This window comes from Tetrao urogallus (assembly GCF_951394365.1).
Source record: "Tetrao urogallus genome assembly, chromosome: 15".
Taxonomy (NCBI): domain Eukaryota; kingdom Metazoa; phylum Chordata; class Aves; order Galliformes; family Phasianidae; genus Tetrao; species Tetrao urogallus.
This window is the reverse complement of record NC_136828.1, coordinates 1,773,477-1,797,086: the sequence shown is the minus strand read 5'-3', so window position 1 is coordinate 1,797,086 and position 23,610 is coordinate 1,773,477. Positions and strand designations below refer to the sequence as shown.

At 54.1% G+C, this 23,610-nt stretch overlaps 1 protein-coding gene across 1 annotated transcript; it reads right to left on the bottom strand.

Moving 5' to 3' along the window:
* Positions 1 to 3,263: 3,263 nt before the first annotated feature.
* Positions 3,264 to 23,610, bottom strand: PPL (periplakin; the record flags this gene model as incomplete). Its single annotated transcript, XM_079543000.1, has 22 exons — positions 3,264 to 6,031; positions 6,650 to 6,742; positions 7,424 to 7,540; positions 7,945 to 8,028; positions 8,323 to 8,473; positions 9,082 to 9,275; positions 9,568 to 9,706; positions 9,855 to 10,033; positions 10,771 to 10,928; positions 11,512 to 11,609; positions 11,882 to 12,033; positions 12,382 to 12,528; positions 13,186 to 13,308; positions 14,512 to 14,607; positions 14,828 to 14,935; positions 15,548 to 15,709; positions 15,790 to 15,831; positions 16,076 to 16,201; positions 16,750 to 16,870; positions 17,247 to 17,401; positions 17,609 to 17,708; positions 23,549 to 23,610. 22 exons carry the CDS (start codon positions 23,608 to 23,610, stop codon positions 3,347 to 3,349), a joined length of 5,292 nt encoding a protein of 1,763 aa, XP_079399126.1. The 3' UTR covers positions 3,264 to 3,346.

Here is a 23,610-nt window from a genome sequence, read left to right as displayed (position 1 = left end):
TGTGCTCCTCGACCCTTTTTAAATCATTCTGTATTTAAGATGTATTCTGTTTATTTAATAGAGCTTTTTATGGTTGCACATCAAAAAAGCTGCACTGTCTGGACTTAAATGGTGTCTTGGTGACTGCGAACACAGTACCAAATCCAGCAAGAGCACCAGTTCTTATCAGAGTTTGTGCAAGCGGGTTCCAGACCCTCCCCTAAAGCCATTCTTTCCTAGGGTTGTCAGTAACGATCTCTTTAGTGGGCAGAGGGAATGATCTAGATGAACCAAGGTCACTTATATTCAAATGAATTCCAGAGAAGAGTATTGCTCTCCTTGGTGATTTCTGCACTAGAATCATGCGCTTGTCCCAGCTGCAGGAATGGGGACCATCTGGAGTTGGGGGTGCGTCATTTTGATTTTTTAAGATGATTTTTAAACTCTTAGCCCTAAATAATTCTCCCCTGAGCACACCCTTATGAACTGTGTATAGCTAAAGGCAGGCTGTGGTTCCAACTGAGCTTTGTGGGTTTTATTTTTCTGCTCTCCCCAGTCTCTTTTTCTCAGGCTCCTGGAGCCCACATTTGAATCGTGCCACGGTGGCACTCATCTGCATAGATTTAACTGGTAGTTCAAGGGAAAGTCTGCAGCCCTCCTCCTAGAGCTTTCAGGTAGGATGCTGGCGCTGTTTATACCAGCAAATATCTGCTTTTGTTTTCCCTACTTTTTTGTAAGCTCCGAGACTGACTGTTCTCAGTTTGAGCTACTATGTAATTTTCCAAGATCACTGCATTGTTTATATATATATATATGTATAAAAATGCAGCTCAGAATTAAAAATCTGTTTACAGAAAATATCTAGGTTGTAGCAAAAGAGCCAAAGACAAGAACTTGTGTGACTAAAACGAAGCACAGCAGTCATCGTTGGTCTCTGATCAGTGGATGTCGCATGGTTCCCGTTGGAGGCCTCATCCTGAGAGGTGCTTTGCACCTTCAACTTCCCATGGTTGCTGAAACAACAACAAACAGTTCAGCAAACACCTGGCAGGACAGGGACTCGCAGCGAGTGACCCAGGGTGCTGGTTCTACTCCCTCTCTTTGCTTTCACTTGAATGCTTCTGCTGGGAGGCACCTGTGTGCATGGCCAGAGCAGAACGCCCTCGTTCTAGGAATATAGCGAAGCCTCTTGCCTCAGGGAAATGTTTATTTGGTGGAAATTCTGTGGGATATATTTTTTTTTTCCTCTTTTCTTTACATGCTATAATGAATGAGTGAATGGTACGGAGCAGAGCTGCAGCAAGGCAGAACCATGCGGAGGCCTGACAGCTGATGGGGAGCCAGGGCTCTGGCCTCTGCCTCGACGAGGCAACGTGCAGCACTTCCGTGACAGCGTGGGGCAGTGAGGCTCCCATAGCACTTACTTTTTAGGGCAGTTCCTTTTGGATGTAAGAGCTGCGGTTTACTATTATATTTTTTTGTGTGTGATGGGACTGTCTTGCTGAAGATGATGGGGGTGGTATGAAAACTGTTAATCTTGTACAGAATAACTGAATAAATTGTTTCAACGTTTCCAAAATGCTTTTTTTCCATCTTCTTCCCTCTAGTTTTCACCATTTTGCTTTCATGAATTTGTTTTAGCTTGGTGATCATCTCCTGACCATCTATTTCTCGAGTGACTAATTAATTAATTGCCTTCTAACTAATATCTCTTACTTTGTAAGTGCACTACGGCTCCGAAGCCATTGTGATGGTGGAATTGTTTATGCTTTCTTATTCAATGCTTTTGAATCATGGAATGGTTTGGGTTGGAAGGACCAGGTATCTGCTGGAGCAATGGCGTGATCCTGTGTGATCCAGTCATTTACAAAGGTAAAATAATTGCACTGATCTCCAAAGCCAAGATGGATGGTCAGTGAATGCTCACTGCTGCTTCTGTTGGTGGCAGAGTTTGCTGGGGCTCAGGTATTGAGCTTACTGGAAGGAGAGGCATCGCATGAAGAATGCAGGCTGATTGGGGCAGAGCTGGATGTGAGTATGGTTAAAAGGCAGCTCTGCTCTGCCGGAGCTTTCGCTGTGTCAGGTGGTGACATAATGTGAAAAAGATCCTGGGGTTTAAATTTTGATTGTCTGCGTGCCTAGAATCTGGTAGGGAGAGAGAGAGGGGAGAGGCTCCTTGCCCTGGCAAAGCAGAAACTGGGGTAAAGGAAACGATTCGTTGTGCTCTACAAGTCTCTGGTACCATCCCAGCATAAATCCCTCTTCCTGTAGCTGCAGTCTCACTTGGTGGTGCAGTTCCCTCCCATCTAATGCTGCTAATTAGTCCCAGCTAATGCTGGGTCTGCTCAAAGAAACAGTCCTATTTATTGATTTATTTTTAACATTGACTCTGAACTGGCATCTTCCTGTAAATCCAAGGATCAAGAGACCGCCGTCGGCAATAAAGGAAAACAAGCACCTGATTGGAACCACTGCATGTTTTTATTTCATACTATAAATAGAATTCCCCTCTACTTCCCGTTCCCGTACACAAGTAAGTGAGACGTGTAGCTGCTGTAACTCTATTCCATAAGATACCAGCATGAATGGCTCTCAGCCACGAGGTGAGCTAAGTGTGTTTTGAAGGCACTCTGCGTTTGGTTACGGTTGCATGCTTTGCACCAGCATCTTGTGTTCAGCACTGCTGCCGGCTCTTCACCTGCTTCTTAGTGAACTCTGGTATAGGAATGCTCCTCCTGAATCCAGGGCTGACACCATCAAATTGCTGTGCTTCATTTCGCTCTTGCCCAGCAGCATCAGCACGCCGGTGAGCAAAAAGGTCTCGGTGTTGATGTGATGATACCAAAGCGAGGTGTGCATCACGCCTTTTGCTTACAGAGCCGTTTATTTCCGAGGATAACCCCATCATTTGGTTGTCCACAGTCAAACTGTGTGCCTTACCAACGTGGAGCTGACGCACCCAGCTCTCGCTGGTCACCCCAGAATCATTTTGACCTTCAGTCTCTCTAACATCTGTGCTTTTTTTTTTTTTCCTGCCTTTGTGGCTGTGTGTTGAAGAAACTGCAGGTTTGGCTGAGTCTTTCAGACTTCAGGTACTTCACTTGTTTTCAGCTTGTCATCTTGTTTGTCGAGTGGTTGGGTAGGGCTGCAGAGAGGGAGAGAAGGTTTAGTTGTAGCCTTGACAAACGTGTTTTCCACTACTGGCGGTGCTTTTCCGCAGCGTATGACAGCAAGCAGTGCGGCTTCATAGCGCGGCTGGGCAGAGGCTGTAGCATTTCGGAAGACGCAAAGGAGGGCGAGGATTTGCAGTGATCTGGTAGTCTTAACGAGTGGTGCAGCTCTGACTCGCTGCCTTTAAGGGAAGGTTCTAAAGTGGAGCGAGCACTGGGTAATCGCTTCCAGACACCAGGACCGCCAGCTCCTGAATTGACATCTGCTTGTTGAGGTAACTGTTGTACTGGGCCGTGCTCAGTCTGCCGCTCTTCAGGGCATCTTCGATTGAGAACTCTCTGCCTGACTTCCTGTCGAGGATCACGGATGATTCCCCGTTCGGCCCCTTGATCGAGATCTCTTCCCAGTCGCATTCCTGACTCTTCAGCTTGACGAAGAGGCTCCATTCGATGAGGCCGAGCACGTGAGCTTCCTCTGGAGACATCTCCTTGCCCGTGTCCGGATCGATGACCACAATGGAGCGCCTCAGGTGGTTCTCTCTTTGCTCCCTCTTGATTGCCACCGTCTTGAGGCGGTTCTGGAGCTGCTCGATCTCTGCATCTTTTTCTCTTGATAACTGCTTCAGATCATCTAACTCTCTTTCCAGAGCTTGGAATCTGGAGTCTAGGTTTGGTCCACTGTCCACGTGGGTCATGTTTCTCAAATCCCGAGCTTCTGTTGCTGTGAGTTCAATCTCCGATTGCAGCCTCCTTGTTTCCATCAGCAGGTTTTGCTTTTCAAGGTGCAATTTGTGGTTTTCCTCTCTTAGTAAGTCTAGTTCCTTCGATGACTTAGAGTTGTTGAATTCCACCTCGGACAGCCTGGTTTCAAGCCTATTGATATCTGCATCTAGCTCCCTCTTACGCCTGCTCTCCTCCTCCAGGTTGCTCTTCAGCTTCTGAATCTCATACTCCGTGTCTCCTTTGTCCACTTGGACACTTTCTGAAAAGACAACTTTCTCTTTGACCTCCATTTTCTCCAACGAAAGAAGCTTCTTTCTCAAGGCTTCCAGTTCAGTTTGCAAGACTTGTCTCCGGTGTTTTTCTTCTTCTAGCTCCAGCCTGAGGAGGGAGTGCTCCTTCTCTTGCTGGGGATCTTGCTGAAGGATCACTTTCTGTTTCACTGTTACTCGTTCCGTCGTTTCCCTCTCTTGTTCTTCTAGCTCGTTCAGCCTAATCCTCAGCCTCTGCACTTCCAGTTCCGCCTCTCTGCGGGCCTGTCTCTCCTTCTCCAGTTCTTCCAGTTGTCGCTCCAGCTCAGACCGCCTCCTCTGCAGCTTGCGCAGTTCTTCACGGAGGGAATCGATTTGTTTCAGCTCACTCTCGATGCTCTGCGAGAAGGAGTTCACTTCAGCTTTCAAGGCAGGATCTTGCTCGTACTTCACTACTTCCTGCTGGACCACTTTCTCCTTCACCTGGGAAAGTTCCTCCTCTTTCTGTCTTACTTTGTCTTCTTGGAGGAGCCGTTCTCTCTCCAGGTCAACGTGCTTCATTTGTTCCTCGGCCAGCTGCACTCTCAGAGATTCCACCTCCTCTCTTGTCTTAGGGTCTTCCCGGAACTGTAGAATTTCTTGAACAACTTCTTTTGTGTGCACTTGAGGTTTGGTGTCTTTCAAAGCTTGTATCTCTTGTTTCAGCTGGTAGATCTCAAGGTCAGCTCTTTCAATGGCTCCCGTCCTCTCTATGATTTCCTCACGGAGCCGCTGTAGCTCCTTTTCAGTTTCTGGATCATTCTTGTACTTAATGACCTCCTTAATGACTTCTTTGACTTCTACCAGCGGCTCTCTATTCCTCAGAGCAGCCAGTTCATTCTGACAGCTCTTCAGCTGTTCGTCACCACCCCGGTACCTCCTCTCCTGCTCTACCAGCTCCAACCGAAGGTTGGCAACTTCATTTTCAGCCTTAGGATCCGGCCGCACGATCTCCCTCACCTTCTCCTGGACAACCACCTTGGCGTTCTCTTCCTCCAGCAGCTGGATCTTCCTGAGCAGCTCGGCCTTCTCTCTCTCGTTGGAACGCCCCTTGGATTTCTCATCCTCGTACTGGCGCCGGAGCTCATTCACCTCCCTCTCGATGGCCACGTCTTTCTCCACCTTCAGTACCTCCTTGACAGTAATCTTGCCCTCAGCGATGGCGCGTTCCTTCTCGAGACGTTTGAGTTTCTCCTGGAGGAAGCTGAGCTCTTCCTCGTGTTTCTGCCTCAGGGCACTCTCCCTCTGCTTGTTCTCTTGCAACATCCGGAATTCCATCTCCAGCTGGGGATCGTTCTGCAGCTTCAGCACCTCCTTCTCTGTTACCTTCTCCTGCTCTTTGTTCTTCTCGCTGGACAGCACAGCGATTTGTTGGCGTAAAAGATTGACCTCGTTTTCCCTTGTTCCTTCCTGCCTCCTGAGCTCTTCCAGTTCTTCTTTGAGCCTCAAGATTTCTTCAGCTTGAGCCTTATCTTGCTCGATACGCAGCACCTCTTTCACTATATACTCCTGCCCTCCTTCCTTCTTCTCATGCTCCAAAACACGCAGCCTGATTTTAAGGGCCTCCAGCTCATCCTGCAGCACCTGGTTCTTGCGCTGCTCTTCTGCCAGGCTTTGCTGCAGTTTGTGGAAGCTCTCCTCCAGCTGCGGGTCTGGCACTTTCTTCACCAATTCCTTCTTAACTACGGTTTCTTGGGGCTTCTGGTTTTGCAGGTGGATAATGTTGTTCTGGATGGCTTGGATCTCAGCTTCTAGCTGTTGCCGACGCTGAGTCTCATCCTCAAGCTCTTTCTTCAACTTCCAGACTTCTTCCACAGGCCTTACGGATTTTTTGGTCTGGATGAAGTCTTGCGTCACCTGAACCTCTGGCTGCTGTGGTTGAAAAAGAGCGTGTAGTTAAGCACCAAGTAAGCTCATTTGGTTATTTTATTTTCCATTCACTCCTGTGGCAGTACTACAGAAGGATGCTGATCTGGGTTAATGGAGGCTGTCTATTGCAAAGGCTCAACAGGGGCTGATTTGCAGATGGGCTTTTCTTGAACTGCTCTGTGGATTTCTGGCCTGGAAATCGCTATCAGTGATACCTGTTGCTGACCTGACACAGCTTTAAGCTGAGAGAGATGCAATTCTGGTATGGGCAAGGCATAAAGAAAGCGTTAAAAATGAAACAGTGCTTCCAAGGATGAGTGGAAAACGTGGAGAGCCTGTGCCTGATCCCTGGCAGAACTCTTCACTGAGGTGTCTGCTGAATGATGGGTTCAGGGGTATGAAATGCTAGCTAGATTTGTTTCCAGTTCAGCTTGTAATAGCAAACGTACGTGTGTGTGTGTGTGATTCTCATATTCTCACATTGCCACAGCCTGTTGCAGCTGTGTCAAGCTGCCCACCTGCAGCATGCAGAGATCTAAGCCAAGACCTTGAGCTTGCAGTGAGCTGACCCTCAGGAGCCACAGCCAAGCCCTGAGCCTCTGTGTGTGGGGGATGACTTACCTGCCGCAGGAGGTTCTGAGCAAATTCCAGGTTCTGCAGCCTCTGCCTATTCACAGCATTCACTTCGGTGAACTTGGCTGCCAGAATGGCTTCCTAGGAGACAAGAAGTGTTCAGCAAAGGTGGTGGGACCAGCGATCATCCCTGGTCTTGACCAGGGTCAAGACTTGCTTAACAGAAGCAATGCCCTCAAGAGCTAACCCTGGGTGCTTTTCTTAAACCTTCCTATAAGAGCAAGCAGACTGGCTTCAAGGCAGGGAGAGTGGGTTTGGGGCATGTGTAATCTCACCTCTTTAAACTGGGTTTTTCCTTCTCAAGACTTGCAAAAAGAGATACAACTGAGGCAGAGCCACGTGGGCACTTTGCCTGCCTCGATATGCAGGATGAGTTTGAGGATGGAAACAAACAGATCCTGTGCAAACAAGTGGCTGGTGGCATGCTCTCTCCATAAGCACTTCTATCAGGGATGCTGTCTGTGGCAGTGAAATGACTCCAAGAGAAGAAATGTTTTCAAGATCTTCGCATGTATTTTCTTTCCCTTTTCCTCTTTGACAAAGAAGTGATAACTCCAGTGTTTTCCCTCCCTCTTTCTGGCCATCTGAGCCCCAAGAATGGGTGGCTTCAGAATGATGGCCATCCTTCCTTGTTCTTCTGCCCTCCCTTGCAGCCCACTCAGGGGTTGAGGCTGCTGACAATTAAATGCTTGTTTGCATAATCCCCGTTGGCCCCACAGGCTGTGAGCTGCCTTAGCTCTCTGTAGGGCACTGCTTGCTTACCTCCTCTTTCACTTTTGCAGCTGGAGATTGCAGCCTGGGTTTCTTGCTCATGTATCCATTGCGTCCGTTCTCGAGGTCGAGGATGGACCGCAGCTTCTCAGCTTCCAGCTCGTAGTCCTGTGGGAAGAAGTTCCCAGGAGGAAGGGGTGAGATTCCTGGTCACCCTCCCAGGCTCCATCTCTCTTGACTTCTTCCCTTGGCCACGTTTTGGGCAAGCTGATGAGATCTGTGGGTCACCCTGCAGGCTCTTGAGCAGGTTCTGGCATTCCTATAGCCTGGTGACCACAGCAGTATGTCCAAACTTGCCAGTCACCTCACCAATACTGGCCATGGAGTGGAAACCTCCTTTCCCAAGCAGGAAATCCTGGCTAATGGCCACATGATGTCCATGCTGGAGCAGACATCACCTGGGTTCAGCTCCTCAGCTGTTTGAGCATGGGCACTAGGCTTCCTAAGCCTTCAATAGGCAGCTCTCAGTAGGATGCAAAGAGTCCTCCTGCTGGCAGAATTGCAGCCCTTACCTTTACTGCCTGCTGGTACTGCTGAGCTGTGGCAGAGACTTTTTGTACCTCCTGTTCTTTGCTTGCGATGTCACCAAGGAGCGCCTGGGACAAACAAAGATGCAGTCAAAGGGAATGCAGTAGCCCAAAGACTTCGTTTACCTTTTGGGAGGGTTGCCACTGGAGTTGCAACACTGAGAAATGCAACCTCCTAGCACTGCCCTGTTATTTACAAACATGTCACAAGTAAGAGTGTGGGACCTCATAGTGTAAAAGTAAAGCTGCTTAAGCCTGTGTGTTTTCCCATTTTATGCGCAGGACCTGTTTGACTCCATTCACGATCTCTCAGTGGTCCTTTTCCCCGCCCCCCAGGCAGCCCAGGCTCTCAGAAAGAATTACCGCTTGGTTCTTCAGCTTCACTTCCACTTGCTGGATGTTGTCCGTCTCCTGCGGCTCGTAGTTGGGTATGTTGCAAAGGAATTGGTTGATTTTGTCATAGTTTGTGCGGTAGTTGGAATAGGCACTCTTTGCTTTCTGCAGGGTCTGTGTTCTGTAGGGGAAATGGACTCAATGTCAGCACATTCTCCATTGTCGTCTTCTGCAAACACCTCTTCATCGGTCCCTGCTTCCCCTTCCCTGCTCCCCAGACATGGAATTGAGCTGGAGCTGTTCTCCACCCCCCTCCCTGCAGGTTCTCTTCTGCAGGAATCAGTGCCACCTGGTTGGTATGAAAGCAAGTAGAAACTGCAGGAGAAATGAGTCACAGGGAAACTGCAGGGAGAATGTGGAGGATGCTGAATGCTGGGTGTAAGCCTGTAGGGGGATAAGAAAGCACAAGATGTGCTGTGATCCAGGCAGAGGCAGATGTGGGTGGATGACAGCTCATGCTCTTATCTCACCTACTGCCGGTGCAGGCAAGTCTTGCCAAGGTCCCCATCTCTGTAGCAAGAACACTTAATCCCAGAGGCTGCCCAGACCTACCCAGCCAACACGTGCCAGGAACATCTATTGCTTCTTCCTTGGCACTGCCTGGAAGCCAATCTGCAACTGCCTGTTCCTAGACAGCATTATGCTTCTCCTGATTTTAGAATGGCTCCTCCCTATCGTAAATATCGCAGGCTGGTCCAGTTCCAGCTAGGTGCTCTCCTAGGGCCTCACCTGTGGTCAATTTGCTTGCTGAGGTTGTTGAAGCGCTGGTTGAGCTTGTAGAGCTCGGCTTCCTGCCGCTCAATGTCAGGGCAGTGCTCCTGGAACTTGCTGGCCAGGGTGTTGGAGCAGGTCTTTGTCCTCAGCAAGTTCTGCTCTGCCTCATTGAGCAAGAACCTTTTGGATTGGAGCTCAGAGCCCATGGCCTGTGGAAAAAGGAGAGAGAGGTTCTTCAGGGCTGCACACGTGTCAGGCTTTTGTCACTGGTCCCCATCTACTGTGCTGGTGTCACTGAGGACAGGCTGAGTTCTGGAGAAAAGCAAGTTGGAGCTGAACTGAAAGCAGGCACGGTTAATGTGGGGTCCCCGCTGGGGCAGTCATCCCTTTGCCACCAATTCAAGTTTGGGGCTTGGGCAGCAGCTGCCACAGCTTTTGGGAAGCAGTTCTGTATGTGAAGCACGTCAGTAGGGTAGAAAACTGGCTGCAGGAAACACTCACCAGCAGCTCTTCTTTCTTACGGTCTATCACCCGCAGGTCCTCTGGTACGGTGTCGTCTGTCACCAGTTTGTTCTCGTATGTGGACAGCAGGTCTCGGCCTTGCTGGAGACTCTTCTCGAGGTGCGTGGCCACCTCAACTCTGTGTGGACACGAGGGGAAAGGTGTGGAATCATAGAACCATTAAGGTTAGAAAAGGTCTCAAAGGTCATCAAGTCCAACCATCAACCCATCACCGCCAAGCCAGTCTGCTGGACCTGACTTTCTGCTGGGCTTGAGCCATGACTTACTTCTCCTGGGCAGCACTGAGCAGCTGAACCACACGGTCATACTTCTTGTTGGTGTTCTCCACCTTGTTCTTCACCAACGTAGCGCTGCCAGTGTTGGGCACGGACTCAATGAAGGCCTCGCAGTCCTGGACCTTCCTCATTTTCTCTGGTTCGATGCGACGGACTTCATTGGTTATGTTCTGTGGTAGGGAAAAACCTTTGTAGCAACTGAACCTTGTGGCTATGGGAAAAAACAGCTGACCTGTGTCTGTCTGGTGCAAGAGGGGAGGGAAGGGCTGAGGTGTGTGCTTGGTGGCAGATGCCTTTCAGCCCTAGAGGGAACAGGAGGATATTTTCTCCATCCAGGCTCGTATCCAGCTCTGTCAGAGCAGGCTAGATAGCCCTCAGCAAGGAAGCTCTGGCTGGGGAGGGACTGGTTCACAGCAGCTCTAGCTCTGTTGGAAACGTGCTGAGCTCATCTGGACCACTGGGTTCTGCAGCCTGAAGGCTGACTTCTCGCCTGGACATCAAAGTGCTGCAGACAGCCGGAGCAATTTGCTTTCACTTGTGGTGGCACTTGGATTTTGACACAGCCAGGAGGTGGATTGCCTCCTGGAACGAGGGAGGTTTGTGGCATGGAGCCTGAATTAATTAGGGGTCAGAAGGAGGGGAAGGGAGTGGAGTGTTGCCGCACGGGATCCCAGCGGAGCAGATGCTGAGCTGTGCACAAGGAGAAGCTGTGCCTTGGACTGCAAGTGTTTGTATTTTTGTTTGGTCACTAGCCGGTGGTAGCACTGCTCCATGCCTTCATGGAGTTCTGGGAGCACCAACAGCATCCAGCACACCAAGAACCACCCTGAAGACCCCTTGGAAGGACCCCAGCCTTGTGAGCAGGGTCCCTGCGTGGCACAGTGTGCCTGCTCCTATGGCCTTGTACCTTCAGGTCCTTGGAGCGCTCGGTGCTGTCCTGCACAGCCCGACTCTGCTCCAGCGGTGGACGGAGGTTTGCTGTTATTGCTTTCTCCAACTTGTCCAGGTCACTGTGCACTTTCTCCAGCCCTGCCAGAAGCTGGCGGCCCTGAACTGATGCAGCATCTGGGGAAGGAAAAGGGAGCAGGTTAGAGACAGCTCAATCCCACCACTGAGCATGAAACCTACATCCTCCTCCACTCTCTGCCTGCTGTAGCCACAACGTGCTTGCTCCAGCCCTATGCATGTCCCAGCACTGCACCTGGGACCCTTAGGAGAGGAGAAGCTGTCAGTGATGTCCTCTCAGTGCAACAAAGCAGCAGTCCAACACTTTGGCCACCAGCAAGAGTCAAAGGCAGCGTGGCTCAGGCACTGGTGTGTGCCCAGGGCAGTGGTGGTATCCCCATCCATGCAGGTGTTTGACATGTATGGATGTGGCACTAAGGGATGTGGTTCGGTGATGGGACTTTGTAGGTTGCGCTGATGGTTGGACTTGGTGACCTCAAAAACCTTAACCAGCCTGGACCATTCCATGATTTTATGATTCCAAGTGGTGTTTGTGCTCTATGTTCCACCATTACCTCCTGAGTAAGAGGACAGGAGTGGTGCAGGATTGCATGGTTGTTTGTTGAGGAGACAAAGCAGAGAGCCACCCCTGAACTCAAGGCAGTGTAGGAACAGTGAAAGGGCTGCCCTGGCAGAGCCATACCTCCAATGCTGTCAGCCTTCAGCCCCTCGTAGCGCTGCTGGAGGATGTTCTTGCAGTTGGAGGTCTTCTCCTTTACAGCTACATAGCTATCAGCAATCCTGCAGAAGGGACAGCATGGGGACAATGTAAGAGCTGCCCTGCCAGCATTCATCTGGGTCATGAAAGTGGGAAGAAACCCAGCTGGGGGGTTTTCTGCACCCTCATCCATGTTCATAAGCGGGCAGAGCAGAGTCTTCCCTTGCAGGAGAGGTGCTTCATCCTGAGTGCTTCCCAGCAGGATGGGAGCACTCTCCACACTCCTCCCTAGAGTTGGAGAACCTGGCTGGAGGGGTGGTGTTGGGAGGGTCTGGTGCTGTGGTACTGCACTTACTGGTCTGCCAGTGCTATTGCCTCTGCATCTGGAGGGGGGATCATGAAGCAGACACCTGGGGCACTGATGGCACCTCCTGCACCGTCCATCACTTCCCAGATGTCTCCACTGTTCTTTTGCAGGGTGTAATGGGCTCCTCGGGTTATCTGGCCCTGGGGATGGGAACAAGCAGCAGCAGCAGGTCAGGCTGTGCCCTTGCACTCGTGGACTCACTCCCCACAGCCCCCAGCCATCTCTCTGCAGCCAGTCACTGCAGCAGGGGCAGGGAGGAGGTGGCATTTCCTGAACCTGCTGTGGGTCCCTTGGTGGAGGGACCTGCTCCTGGGTGGCACTTGGTGTGGCTGTCACCTTGCCACCCCCAGCTCAGCGTAGCGTCACAGAGGGTGTGCAACAAGCACCGCGGCTACAGGGCTATTGGAGGCTGTGCTTTGCCCATCCGCCTCAGCCTGTCCCCGGTGCTGGTGTCACCTCTGTCCCCTGCATTCACCCCGGGCCATTACCTGCTCGCCCTCATACTCGCACAGAGCCTCCACAGGGATGGGCTGCGGCGGTGGCAGCCGGCGGTACCGCAAGGGTAGGATGTGCTGGCTGCGCTCCTGCAGCGACTGCACCACAGCATCGTACTTCTCCAGGGCCTTCTCTTGGTCCTAGCATGGGGGAATGAGCAAAGAAACGTGGGAAGGAGGGAGAGGGGATGTGTTCCTGTGCCCCCAAAGCTGGGAAGAGCTTATATTGACTGACAGAGCTGGGATCCTGCACTGAATGCTCCCATGTCCTCCTGCTGCTCCTACAGCCAGACTGAGAAAGGAATCTCTGTGCCTGGTGCATGGTCTACAGAGTGTGGTGCTGGGATAAGCCTGTTCCCAGCAATTAGCTCTAATGAGCACCTTGCAAAGCTCTGCATAGGTTGCTCTCTTAGTGTCTGGGCAGGTGGGTGTCCTGCAATGGCCATTGGGGTGGGAGGAGAGGGGTACCCAGGGCAGAGTCATTGCTGCACCAAGCAGTGCTGCATCATGCTCAGGACACGGCCAGACCCCAGCACAGCTTGTTCCACCGCCTCCTCCGGCAGCAGGTCTAATTATGCTCCTACCCTTTATGAGCACCAGCTCAATGGGTGAACAAATGAAAACCAGCCCGGTGAGCAATTACGTTGCTGTGGGAGAGGCAATCCCTAGCTCAAGGCAGAGGAAGAGCCAGGTGAAGGGAGGCAGCAGCATGGCCAGCGAGCAGGGCTGGGTGCCCATCCCCACAGGGACTGCACCGTGGTGCCATGGAGATGCTCTGGATCCCTTGTCAGTACTCACATCCAGCTCCCTGAGGAGCGACTCCAGCTGGTATCTGTCCTTGAACTCTGGGCTGTATTTTTGGTCCAGGTCCGTATCGACTTTCTTCAAGAGCTGCTGGGCGTCCTTTGCGTCCTTCTGAAACTGCAGAAAGGCAGAAACTCTCACTAGGGGGACCCTTGCAGCAGGGACAGTCCCTGCAAGGTGCCACGGGTGAGACACATAGAGGAGGATGAGGAATTGCTATTTGCAAGAGCAGAGCCAGGGAAAGCCAGCTGGGGGAGAAAGAACGAGGCAGCTCATCGCGTGCTTTTCTCCTGCAGGTTGTTCAATCCACGTTTCCCAGCCCTTCCCACCTTTAATTGGGGTTTCACGTGGGCAGCATCACGCCACGCGCTCCTCCCTGCTGCCAACAAGGAGGAGCGGGCAGAGCTCGGCTCTTCCCCACACAAGCCACCCCACGGCGCAGTTATTTGGGCAGGTACCACAGGAGGCACTGAGGGGCTGGGCACCCCGCTTCCCCCTTGGCAGAAGCCTCATCACGTCCTCAACACGCCCAGGCTGTGGGAGAGGAATCCGGCCCGACCTGCTCCCTGCACAGCCTCCCAGGCTGCCAGATGCAATTTATCAGGCAGACATCTGTCTGCAGCGCTCAGCTAGGCTGTGCAGCTCCATGCAGGCTCCCTGCAGCCAGCACAGCACTGCAGGTGAGGTTTTTCCCCACTCACAGCTATGCTGCTTTGGTGGGAAGCTTCAATTGCGTGATGTGAGGCTTCTCTGGGGGATGAGGTGGTAAATAGGTGGCAGAGAAGTGGCAGGAGCCTCTGTGAGTCCCAGCAGAGCAGGGACCTCTGCTGTGTGTGAGGGTGCTGACAGTGAGAAGTGGTGCTGGTGCATGGAGCAGGTGATTTTTTGGGACACAAAAATGATCTGAGGGATGGAACCCCTCTCCGTTGGAACAGGCTGAGAGCTGTGGCTGTGCAGTGCAGAGAGGACAAGGCTGCAGGGAGAGCTGAGTTCGGTCCTTTGGTACTTAAAGGGGGACTCGAGGAAAGAGGGGGACAGAGGCTTCAGCAGGGACTGCTGTGACAGGACAAGGGGAAATGGTTTCAAATGAAAAGAGGGGAGTTTAGATTAGAAGTTTGTTACAATATAGACGGTGAGGCACTGCACAGGCTGCCCAGAGAGGCAGTGGTGCCCCGTCCCTGCAGACCCTCAAGATCAGGCCGGGAGGGATCTGAGCACTGATGGAGCTGTGGGTGTCCCTGTTCATTGCAGGGTTGGGAACAAGTGGCCTTTAAGGGTGCCAGCCTCAGTTCCTAAGGCCCAGTCCCAGCAGTCTGGTACCTTGTGGAAGTCCTCCATGAACTTGAGGTGGCTCTCCTCGCAGATCAGGAAGTTGAGATACTCCTTCCAGTCGGCGTGGACTGCCTCGATGTGTGCCTGTAATGCAGTGCTGTGTCAACACCTGGGTTGGTGGCAGCCCCGTGGGGTGAGCCTGAGCTGGCCCCAACCTGCAGCACCCATCTTGAGCAGTGCCCCAAACAGGGCTGGGGGATGGGGAAGGGCCGTGGGTTTGGTCCTGAGCAGAGGAGGCTGAGGGGCAGCCTTGTGGTGTCTGCAGCTCCCCATGGTGAGGGATGAGCACGGTACCAGTGCTCACCTCAATGGCGTTCTTCCCAGGATGGTTCTGGGCCAGCAGTTGGTCTCCATCTGCATGCAGCTTGTTAATGGCCTCCTCCTTCTCCTCCAGCTTCCGGTGGATGAAGTTCTAGATGGAGAGAAGAGAGCTGCTGACCCCCACGCAAACAGAAGTGGACACCCACAGTGCTCTGTTTCCCCACTGTGGTTTTTGTTTTTCCTTTCCTTGCAAATGTTGCTGAAGATGGGATTCTTGCCAAGCTAATGCTGAGATAAGGGCGAGGAAAGCCAGCAACCTGCCAGCTTTCCTCTTGGCTTTATTTCTGGCGGGAGGCAAGGTTGTTCAGCCTGGAGAAGGCTCCAGGAGACCTTAGAGAAGCCTTCCAGTGCCTGAGGGAGCTGCAGGAAAGCTGGGGAGGGACTCTCTATCAGCAAGCGTAGTAACAGCAAGGGGGAACAGTTTTAAACTAAAAGAGATTTAATTAATTAGGAGGAAATTCCTCACTCATAGGGTGGCACTGCTGCCCAGAGAGCCGTGGGTGCCCCATCCCTGGAGGTGCCCTGCTCTGTGAGAGGTGTCCCTGCCCACAGCAGGACGGAACCATCGGACCGTAAGTTCCCTTCCAACCTCAAACCATTCTGTGGTCCTGAGATTAGTGTTTCCATCCTATCACCTGTAGACCTCCAAGTGCTTAATGATGGGAAACTGAGGCAGAAGGGACAGGTGTGAGCGTGCTCCCACCTCGTACTGGCGGCGCCGGCTGGGGTAGTCCAGGTTGTGGTCGCTCCAGTCGTAGTGCGTGCGGTCCTTTGCCTGCTGATCCAGCCAGTAGAGCTTGTTGGTGCAGCGCTGCATGTAGTCCTGCAGTGAGTTCAGGTCCTGCTGCCGCTGCTGCGAGCTGGCCTGGCAGGGAGAAAGGGAGAGCTCAGCCCCAAGCTCCTCTCCCTGCCCCACCCCAGCCCTGCGTCCCACAGGTCTCCTACCAGCAGCTTCTGATACTTGGCTTGGAGGTCACTCGTGTATCCCTGGGAATGGGAGAAGAAAGGTGGTTGGGGGGTGCTTGCAGAGAGGGGAAGTTTGAATGGGGCTGAATAGGGCTTTTGTGGGGTCGGCTTCCTCATGAAGCCGGAGGTGATGTAGGATGCTCAGCTCCAAGACTAGCAGTGGGTTCTGGGCACCCACCCAGCTCAGGCCAGGCTTGGGAGCTGCCTGCATTCCCTCAGGGCACGATGTCCCTATTCCAGCAGGATACGGGGCAGGAGAGCTGACCTTGTTGCCTTCCTTGGTGATGTGCGGGCCGATGGCCATGACCTCATTGTGGAAGATGTTGTGCTCTTCTACTTGGCTGTTGACCAGCGGCAGATCAGTCCCAAAGCCCTTGCCACACAACGCATCCTACAGCACATGAGATATGGGGTCAGTGGCAGGAGAATGGGATGCAGCAGCCAGGACCTGAGTGGCTTCTCTTGGCCACTGGAGCCGGATGTGGAGCTGGGCTGGGGCAGGCTCTGGGGTATTGCTGGGGGACATGGAGGCTCTCACGGACTGTGAAGCACCATGATAAAGGGGATTTGGGAACTTGGGAAGTGAAGCTGATGCAGCAGGGATCCCCTATGCATCATGGATCAACGCATGCAGAGAGTGGGGGTGGTGAGGCTGGGGGCTTCCCATAACTGCAAGGCTGTTACTAAGAACCCAGCGGCAGGTAGCGGGAGGATGAGAACCAAGGGGCACACACTGGAGCAGAACTGGCAGCTGGGTGCCAGGGGAAGCTTTTGCACTGTTAGGGCAGCACTTAGAGAGTGGAGACAGCGTAGTTTCCATCCTTGCATGCAGAGCAGCAGAGGTTTGCCCAAGCTCACCCAGGAGCCTCTCTTCTCTCAGCCCAGGTGTCCCCAGTGGGGCACAGTCCCCAGGCAGCAGCACTGCTGTCCCCTCAGTACCTGTTTCTCCTCAATCACCGTGCACCAGTTGACCTGGGGCTCGATGTGCTGCAGGGGGAAGTTGTAGATCTGGTCATGTTTCACACGTAGATTTGCCACTCGTTCCTTCAGCTGCCGGATGCTGCAGGAAGGGAAGGATGAGGTGGGATGCAGGATGTTGGTACAGAGCAGCCCAGCCATTAAGCAATAGCTGCACTTGTCCCCTCCCAGCCCCCTTGTGATGCTCAGACTGCCCTCAGGAACCTCAGTCATGCCACGGGGGCAGGGGGCTGCACTGAGCAATGAGCTGGGCAGCAGAGGGCAGAGGCTGCCATGCATCAAGGCTGCTCTGCACATTCTCTAGCTCAGGGTGGGGGGCAGCTATTGCCCCACAGTGCTTTGCAGGGCTTTACATGGGGCTGTTGGTGGGTGACATGCTCAATATACGCCTGCGGGTTGTGCACAGGGGGCTATGAGCTGAACCTATGGAGATGGCCATCCCCTCCCATTGTACTCACTCCTCAGTGATCATGTCCCCTTGGGGGTGCTTCATGTGCCTGGCAACGGCTGCATCCCCATCCAGTACATAGAGCAGCTTGTCCGACTCCGTCAGCTTCTGAGCTGTCAGCTCCTTGTACTGTGCTAGCTGGCATGCCTTGATCTTGTGCAAATCCTGGGCGGGTAGAGAGCGGGAAGAAATGGTCACAGAGGGCAAAGAAACAGCATCCATGCTCACGTGCCTTGGGGTGGGAGCCAGATGAGGTCCTCCCTCTGCACTGCTCCCATGCAGCAGTGATGGGCAGGCTGGCCAGAGGGCAACGTGGTCCCCTTCCCACCTCTGGGGAGCACTGGCACGCACGGGGCCACAGCTCATACTCACATTCTGCATTCGGGAGTCAGTCTCCACGATGTTCTTCTCCACTTGGTCGGCATTTTTCTGCAGGCGCTCGATGAGCTCGGTCAGCTCTTTGCTGGAGATGCTGGGGAAGGAGAAAAGGGAGAGGAGCTCACCACGCTGCAGGTGCCCGTGCAGAGGGGCCACATCCCAGGGGGCTCCTTTCAGCACGCCGTGGCCCCACCGCATGGCTGGGGGCCAGCCGAGCTCGCCAGGCCTTGCAGCTGTGTGTGACTCACTGCTGCCTTTCTAACACTTTCCAAAACATGCAGCCGTGCTGCCACATGGGGGTGGTGGCCGGGGCTTCTCGATGGGAGCGATGCCATGGCTGAACCCAGGGCGCAGGGCAGGAGTGCTGCTCACACCCTGACACAGAGCACCCTGCCTCCCTCTGCAGATAGCAGCTCTGCAGGGAGGTGTGCACCGTTTAGAGCAAATAAAAGGCAATGGGATGGCTCCTGCTGCATCTGGGCCTGTGCACTCCGGCTTCTGCCAGGCAGGATTCCTCCTTCCCTTCTCTACGTGCTCAGGATGCAAGCCTCTCTGGTGGCTGTGCGCAGGGCCCGTCGCATTCTTTGCTTTGCATCAGCAAGGAATTGTGTGGGGTTAGCCAAATGTTCCCAGCAGGGACAGCTGAGCTGGAGCCAACACTTCTATTAATGTCCAGAACACCCTGTGCCACAGCTTCTGCATCGCCATGCTTACTTTAAACATTTCATCACTTTGGCTGCAGTGTGCTGATGGGATGTGAGGCTCTGGCCAGCCTGTGGGCAGAGCTCAGGGCTGCATCCCCCCAGCACCAAAACCACCACACTCCCACGTCGCAGAGCCCAGAGCTGGTCCTGCTATAAGGGCTGAACCTTGGCTCACTCTAATCCCAATCATTTACCAAGTGGAGATAACGAGCCTTAATGATCTCATCACGTGGAAGCAGAATTAATTGTTATACGGCGTGTGGAAAGGCTGATCTCCGTTAGAGCTGCTGCTCGGTGTGCCCTGTGTCTCCTGCACAAGCTGTGGACCACAGTCCAGGTGGGAGCAGCACTATAAGGTGAGTTGCAGCTTCCTGGCTGCAATGGGAAAATGACAGCAGTCCCCTACTGGGGATGTGGGCATCCTGGTGACGGGATGCAGAGAGTGGGAATAGCAGCTGGTCCCACCGGGAGCAATGCAGGGTCACAGAATCACAGAATGGCCCAGGTTGGAAGGGGCCTCAAGGATCATGAAGCTCCAACCCTCCTGCCACAGGGCCACCAGCCTCCACATTTCATACCAGACCAGGCTGCCCAGGGCCCCATCCAACCTGGCCTTCAACACCTCCAGGGTCCTCGGGGTGAGGCTGCTCGTGGCTTGCTGCCTTCCCAATGCAGTGCTGGGGAAGAGGAGCTCAGCCTGCTGGGTCTGGCCGAGCTCCCGGCATTGATGCTGAGTTTTGGGACAGGTCCCCATCTGCCACGTGTCATCTCTTTCAATAGGACAAAAAGCTCCGGGCTCATTGCTCCTCACCTCAAGCCCTGCCCCACACACTGACAGCAGATCCCACTTCCCCTGAGAGATTCCAGCACAGCAGGGCAGGCTTTGCACTGACTTTTCTTTGTACAGATGCTGTGTCATCAGCAGGGTGCAGAGCAGGGCGGTGGCTGCATCCATCAGTGCTCTGCAGGGCTGAGCATCTTGCTGCCCTGCATGCCTGCCCCGTGCTGGCAGCGGGATCCCAGCGATGAATCTTTAGGGATCTGTAGCACGGATGGAAAAGCCAGCCCGAAAGACAGAATTATGGAGTTTTCTGAGTTCCAGTTTCAATTGTGATGTAGAAATTTCCAGATTGCACAAGGGAAATAAAATTCAGCTTGGGATCCACAGCGATTGGAGTTTTCCAAGCTGGTCCCTTTGCTTGCTTGAGGGAATCCGCACCAGCAAAGCCCATCTCTCTGTGGCATCAGGACCCAGAGAGAAGGAGGTGCTACCAGCCCCTGCCAGGAGCATCCCTGCATGCAGAATGCAACAGGGGCACTGGCACTGCCCGTTCTCCTGTGCCAGAGGTTTGCCCAATCCTCCAGAAATTGCCACTCGAACACACAGGGGCAGCATTTGAACCAGACTGGGAGGGAGGAGGAAAGGCAGAGGGGCTCCAGAGCACTCACTGGGATGGGACACAGAGCCAACTGCTGCAGGAGGACCCAAGTGCTCGGGGCATGGCCACAGCAAGGAGCCTGCAGAGGGAAGGGAGAGGCAAAGCCCAGATAGAGAGGGCTTTGTTTGAAAATGGGAGAAAAAAAGAAAAAGAAAAAAAAAAAATCCCTGGAAAAACAGGCTTTGCCATTGCTGAAGAACTCAAACATTTCCAAAGAGTTTTCTGATAGTGAAGGAAAAAATGATAAAGTTCGTGACAGGCTGTGTTTGACAATGGCTCTGTTTCTGTTCTGGAGTGGAGGGCCAAGCCGATTCCAGCACATGGGGAGGGTTTGCTCTGGGTTTTCCCAGCTGGGGAGCAGGGAGGAGGCAGCTGCTCCGTGCCTGACCGGCTGTTGCTCAAAGCTTTGGAGCCGCTCTCTGCTCTTCAGGGAGAGGAGATGCTTTTGCCCTGGCTCACCGTGCTTGGGAGAGCTCCAGCTTTGCTGAGAGCTGGCAGCAGCCACTCGGGCGTTCCCCAAAAGAGCCCCGAGATGCTGCAGGGTATGCGAGCATCCGCAGCAGGAGGGAACCCCCTCTTCCCAGCTTTTCGGACTGACGTGGTGATGCTGAAGAGATGGTGTCAAACAGAACTGAGCTCCAAACCAACCTTCTGCCTGGATCTCCCCTGCCAAGCCAGCACCTCCAAGCCCGGCAAACCCCCCCCCCCCCCACCGCTGTGCCCTGAGCAAAGATTGTGCGCCCGCTCAGCTCTCTGCCTTGTGCCATAATTTGCACCTTGCAGTGATGTGGCCCCTCTGTTTCCTTCTCTCCTCCTATCAGCCCATGCCTTTGCTGATAACACTCCCTGCAGCAAACACCCCACACAGGTGTGGGTGTGTGGGATGAGGGCAGGACTGCAGCGGTGCACTGGGATTTCTCCAAATGTTCTCTTTTTCAAACAAGGAGGAGATTTCACCCACACCCCTAAAACGAGGGGGCGCTCACACAGAGCAGAGCACACAACCCCTGAGAATGGGACTCATAGCCAGGTGCCACCCTGCATCCCTGCTCTCATGGGAAGCTGCAACCACCCTATGCACAGCACTCCCTCCGCAGTGCCTCTGTGCCATATAACGGCGCTGCTGGTGTGGGATGGGGGCAGAGCAGAGGGCCGGGCTACAGCCAGCATACCTTCCATTTGGGGGAGGCCAAAACCTGGCTCCAAAGTCACAGCACACATTAGGGCCAGCAGGCTGCCAGGCTCAGCCCGCCTTGTTTCGGTTGTGTTTATCTTCCCCTGTATTAATGGTGATATGTTATTGTAATGTGCATGGAAATTAAAGCAAAAATAGGGCAGGCGATGGCGAGGCTCGCTGTGCTATAAATACAGAGCAGCGCCCTGACTCACCGGTTGTCTATTCAGTCCTGCTGACTCCAGCCCTGCAAAACAGCCTCTGGAAATGGGTGCCAGCCCCACAGCCAGGTCCCCCCCACCCCTGAGCCTCCAGTTCCAATCTCAGAGGCTGGGCCAGGCAGGGGGTGTGGGGTCTCCGGAGTGGGGACCACCTTTGGGGACATGCCTGAGCCTCCAGAGCCACCCTCCCCACGGGTGATCTCCCACAGTCGTTCCTCCAGGATCAGACTGATCTGCGTTGTTCGCCTCCTGAGCTCCTTTCGTAAAGCACCTCCTGGTTTTGGGGTGTGGGAAAGGGAGCAGGGGAGGATCTGGGATGTTCTCCCATACGACATGGCTACTCTGCCTTCTCGGGATGTGGGACCTCTGGCACCTGTGCGTGGTTGGCGCTGGGCTCTTCTTAAAAATAAATCTAATAAGATAAACATACACATGCCGCACCCCCAGCAATGCCTCTCCTGGCACACCCAGCCCTGGCAGCCGGGCTGGAGCTTTCTGAAGGCTCCTGCAGCTGTGCCCTTCTTCCTGCTCTCTTTTTGGAGGGATAGAGAGGGGATGAGGACATTCCTACAAAACAGGCCCCATACATTTGCGCAGCAGGAAGACAAAACCACGGAGCACTGCCTGCAAATGGAAGTGCCAGAGGATGGGCGCCCAGAGCTGGGTGGCAGGGATGTTCTGCAGGAGCAACCGGGCGCTGCTGAGGCTGGCACATCAAGGTCCCGCCATGCCACGTGCACCCCATATCCTCTCCAGGATTAAACACAGGGACAGGGGGAGAGGCTCCTGGCGGGGCTGTGATCCACCGCAGGATGTGACCTGCTGCTCCACAGGCGGCCTGGGCAGCGATCTCCTCCTTCCACAACATTGCTGGGCACAGCTCCAGCACAACCTTGCACTCGCCAAACCATTACCGGCTTGGTGCCATGCCACCGTTCTGCTGCCAAGCCTCGGTCACCGCGGCAGCCTGGCAGCGAGCACCCTCAGCACGGCATCGCCGCCTCTCCAAAGCGCTGCACAAAGGTTGGAGGAACTCCCACCGTGTTGAGACCCCCTGTTCCTGCTTACAGCTCGCTGCTGGGCTGATGTTAGCAGCGCTGCTCAGTACCTCCCGTGCTGGCTGGGAGCCTGGTACTGCCCGGAGCGCAGGACGGGGCGGCTGCCTGCTGTCTTCCACTGCCTTCTCCCATGAGTGGTTCAACCGGTCGGGCGCCGGCGTCCCCATCCCGATGGCGAGGAAGTTTCCCCACAGTGGGAGTGTTCCCTGCCTGCGCAGCTGTTTGTAAACTCCAACGCAGGATTGAACAAATTGGGGCTAATGGGCACAGCCCCCTCTTGGCTGCGTCCAAAGCAGGAAGGGGTGCAGGGGGGAGGTGGGATGGGGGGGGGGGGAGCAGCACTGTGGCCCCAGCACAATCCAGCCTAAAAATAAGGGACCAGCCCGGCTTGCAGCCTCCAGAGTGCCTCAGACCCACAGCAGGGTGTTGGCACCTTTCTTTGGCAATGGGACTGCTTGAATGGGGCTGTGGGGGGGCTCAGGGCCACCCCATCTCCTCCTGCCAGCCCTCCCCGGGGTGAGAGGTGCCTGGCCCCAAACAGGGGGAGCCCAGCAGCACCTGAGTGCTCACCACACTCCCAGACTGAGGCAGCAGCATCCTCCCCTTGGGGGCTCCTCCTAAACACAGAGACCAACAAGGATGAGCCCTGCTAAACCGATCCCAGCACGTTGGGGATACATCCCGTCTGCCCACGGCACGCAGTGAATGCTGCAGCCCAGAGCACAGCCGTGCCTCCTTGGAGGGGAATTCCCCATTGATTTCCATTTTAACTACATCTGTCTGATGGTTGGTTTTATAACCAAGACAACTGAAGCACGCTCTCACACCAATAGAGTTGAGAAGGAAGAAAAAAACCAAAAAGAAAACAAAACCCAGAGAGAATAGAGGGAATAATTGATCCTTAGAAAACGCTAACGAAGGCTGAAGACTTTTTACCCCACGTTCCGCTCTGGGATCTCACCTGGCACACACCGGGATGGTGAAGGCACCTGCCCACAGTGCTGCGGAGGGGACGGTCACATCCAGCCAAGGAATGCCATCCCATACCCTGGGGATGGCACCGGGGGGTGCTCACACCTGGGGGGTCCAAACCACGGGCTGCCCTCCCCCGGGGGTAACCTGCACTTTGGGACGCCCAAACCTTGCGCTGAGGGGCTCTGCAGACGGGGACACCCCAACCTGGGGGTGCTTATGCCGTGGGGTGCCCACATCCCGGGGTGCTCGCAGCTGGGGGTGCTCGGGGCTGCCCCACAAACCGCAGCACCGGGTGGGATGGGAGCACCCGGCAGAAGCCAACCTGGGGCTGGGGGCTCTCGGTACCGCTGCGGGGACTCTCACCTCTTCTTCTGCACCGAGGGGCTGTACTTCCCTTTGTTGCGCTTCCTGAACAGCGAGTGCAT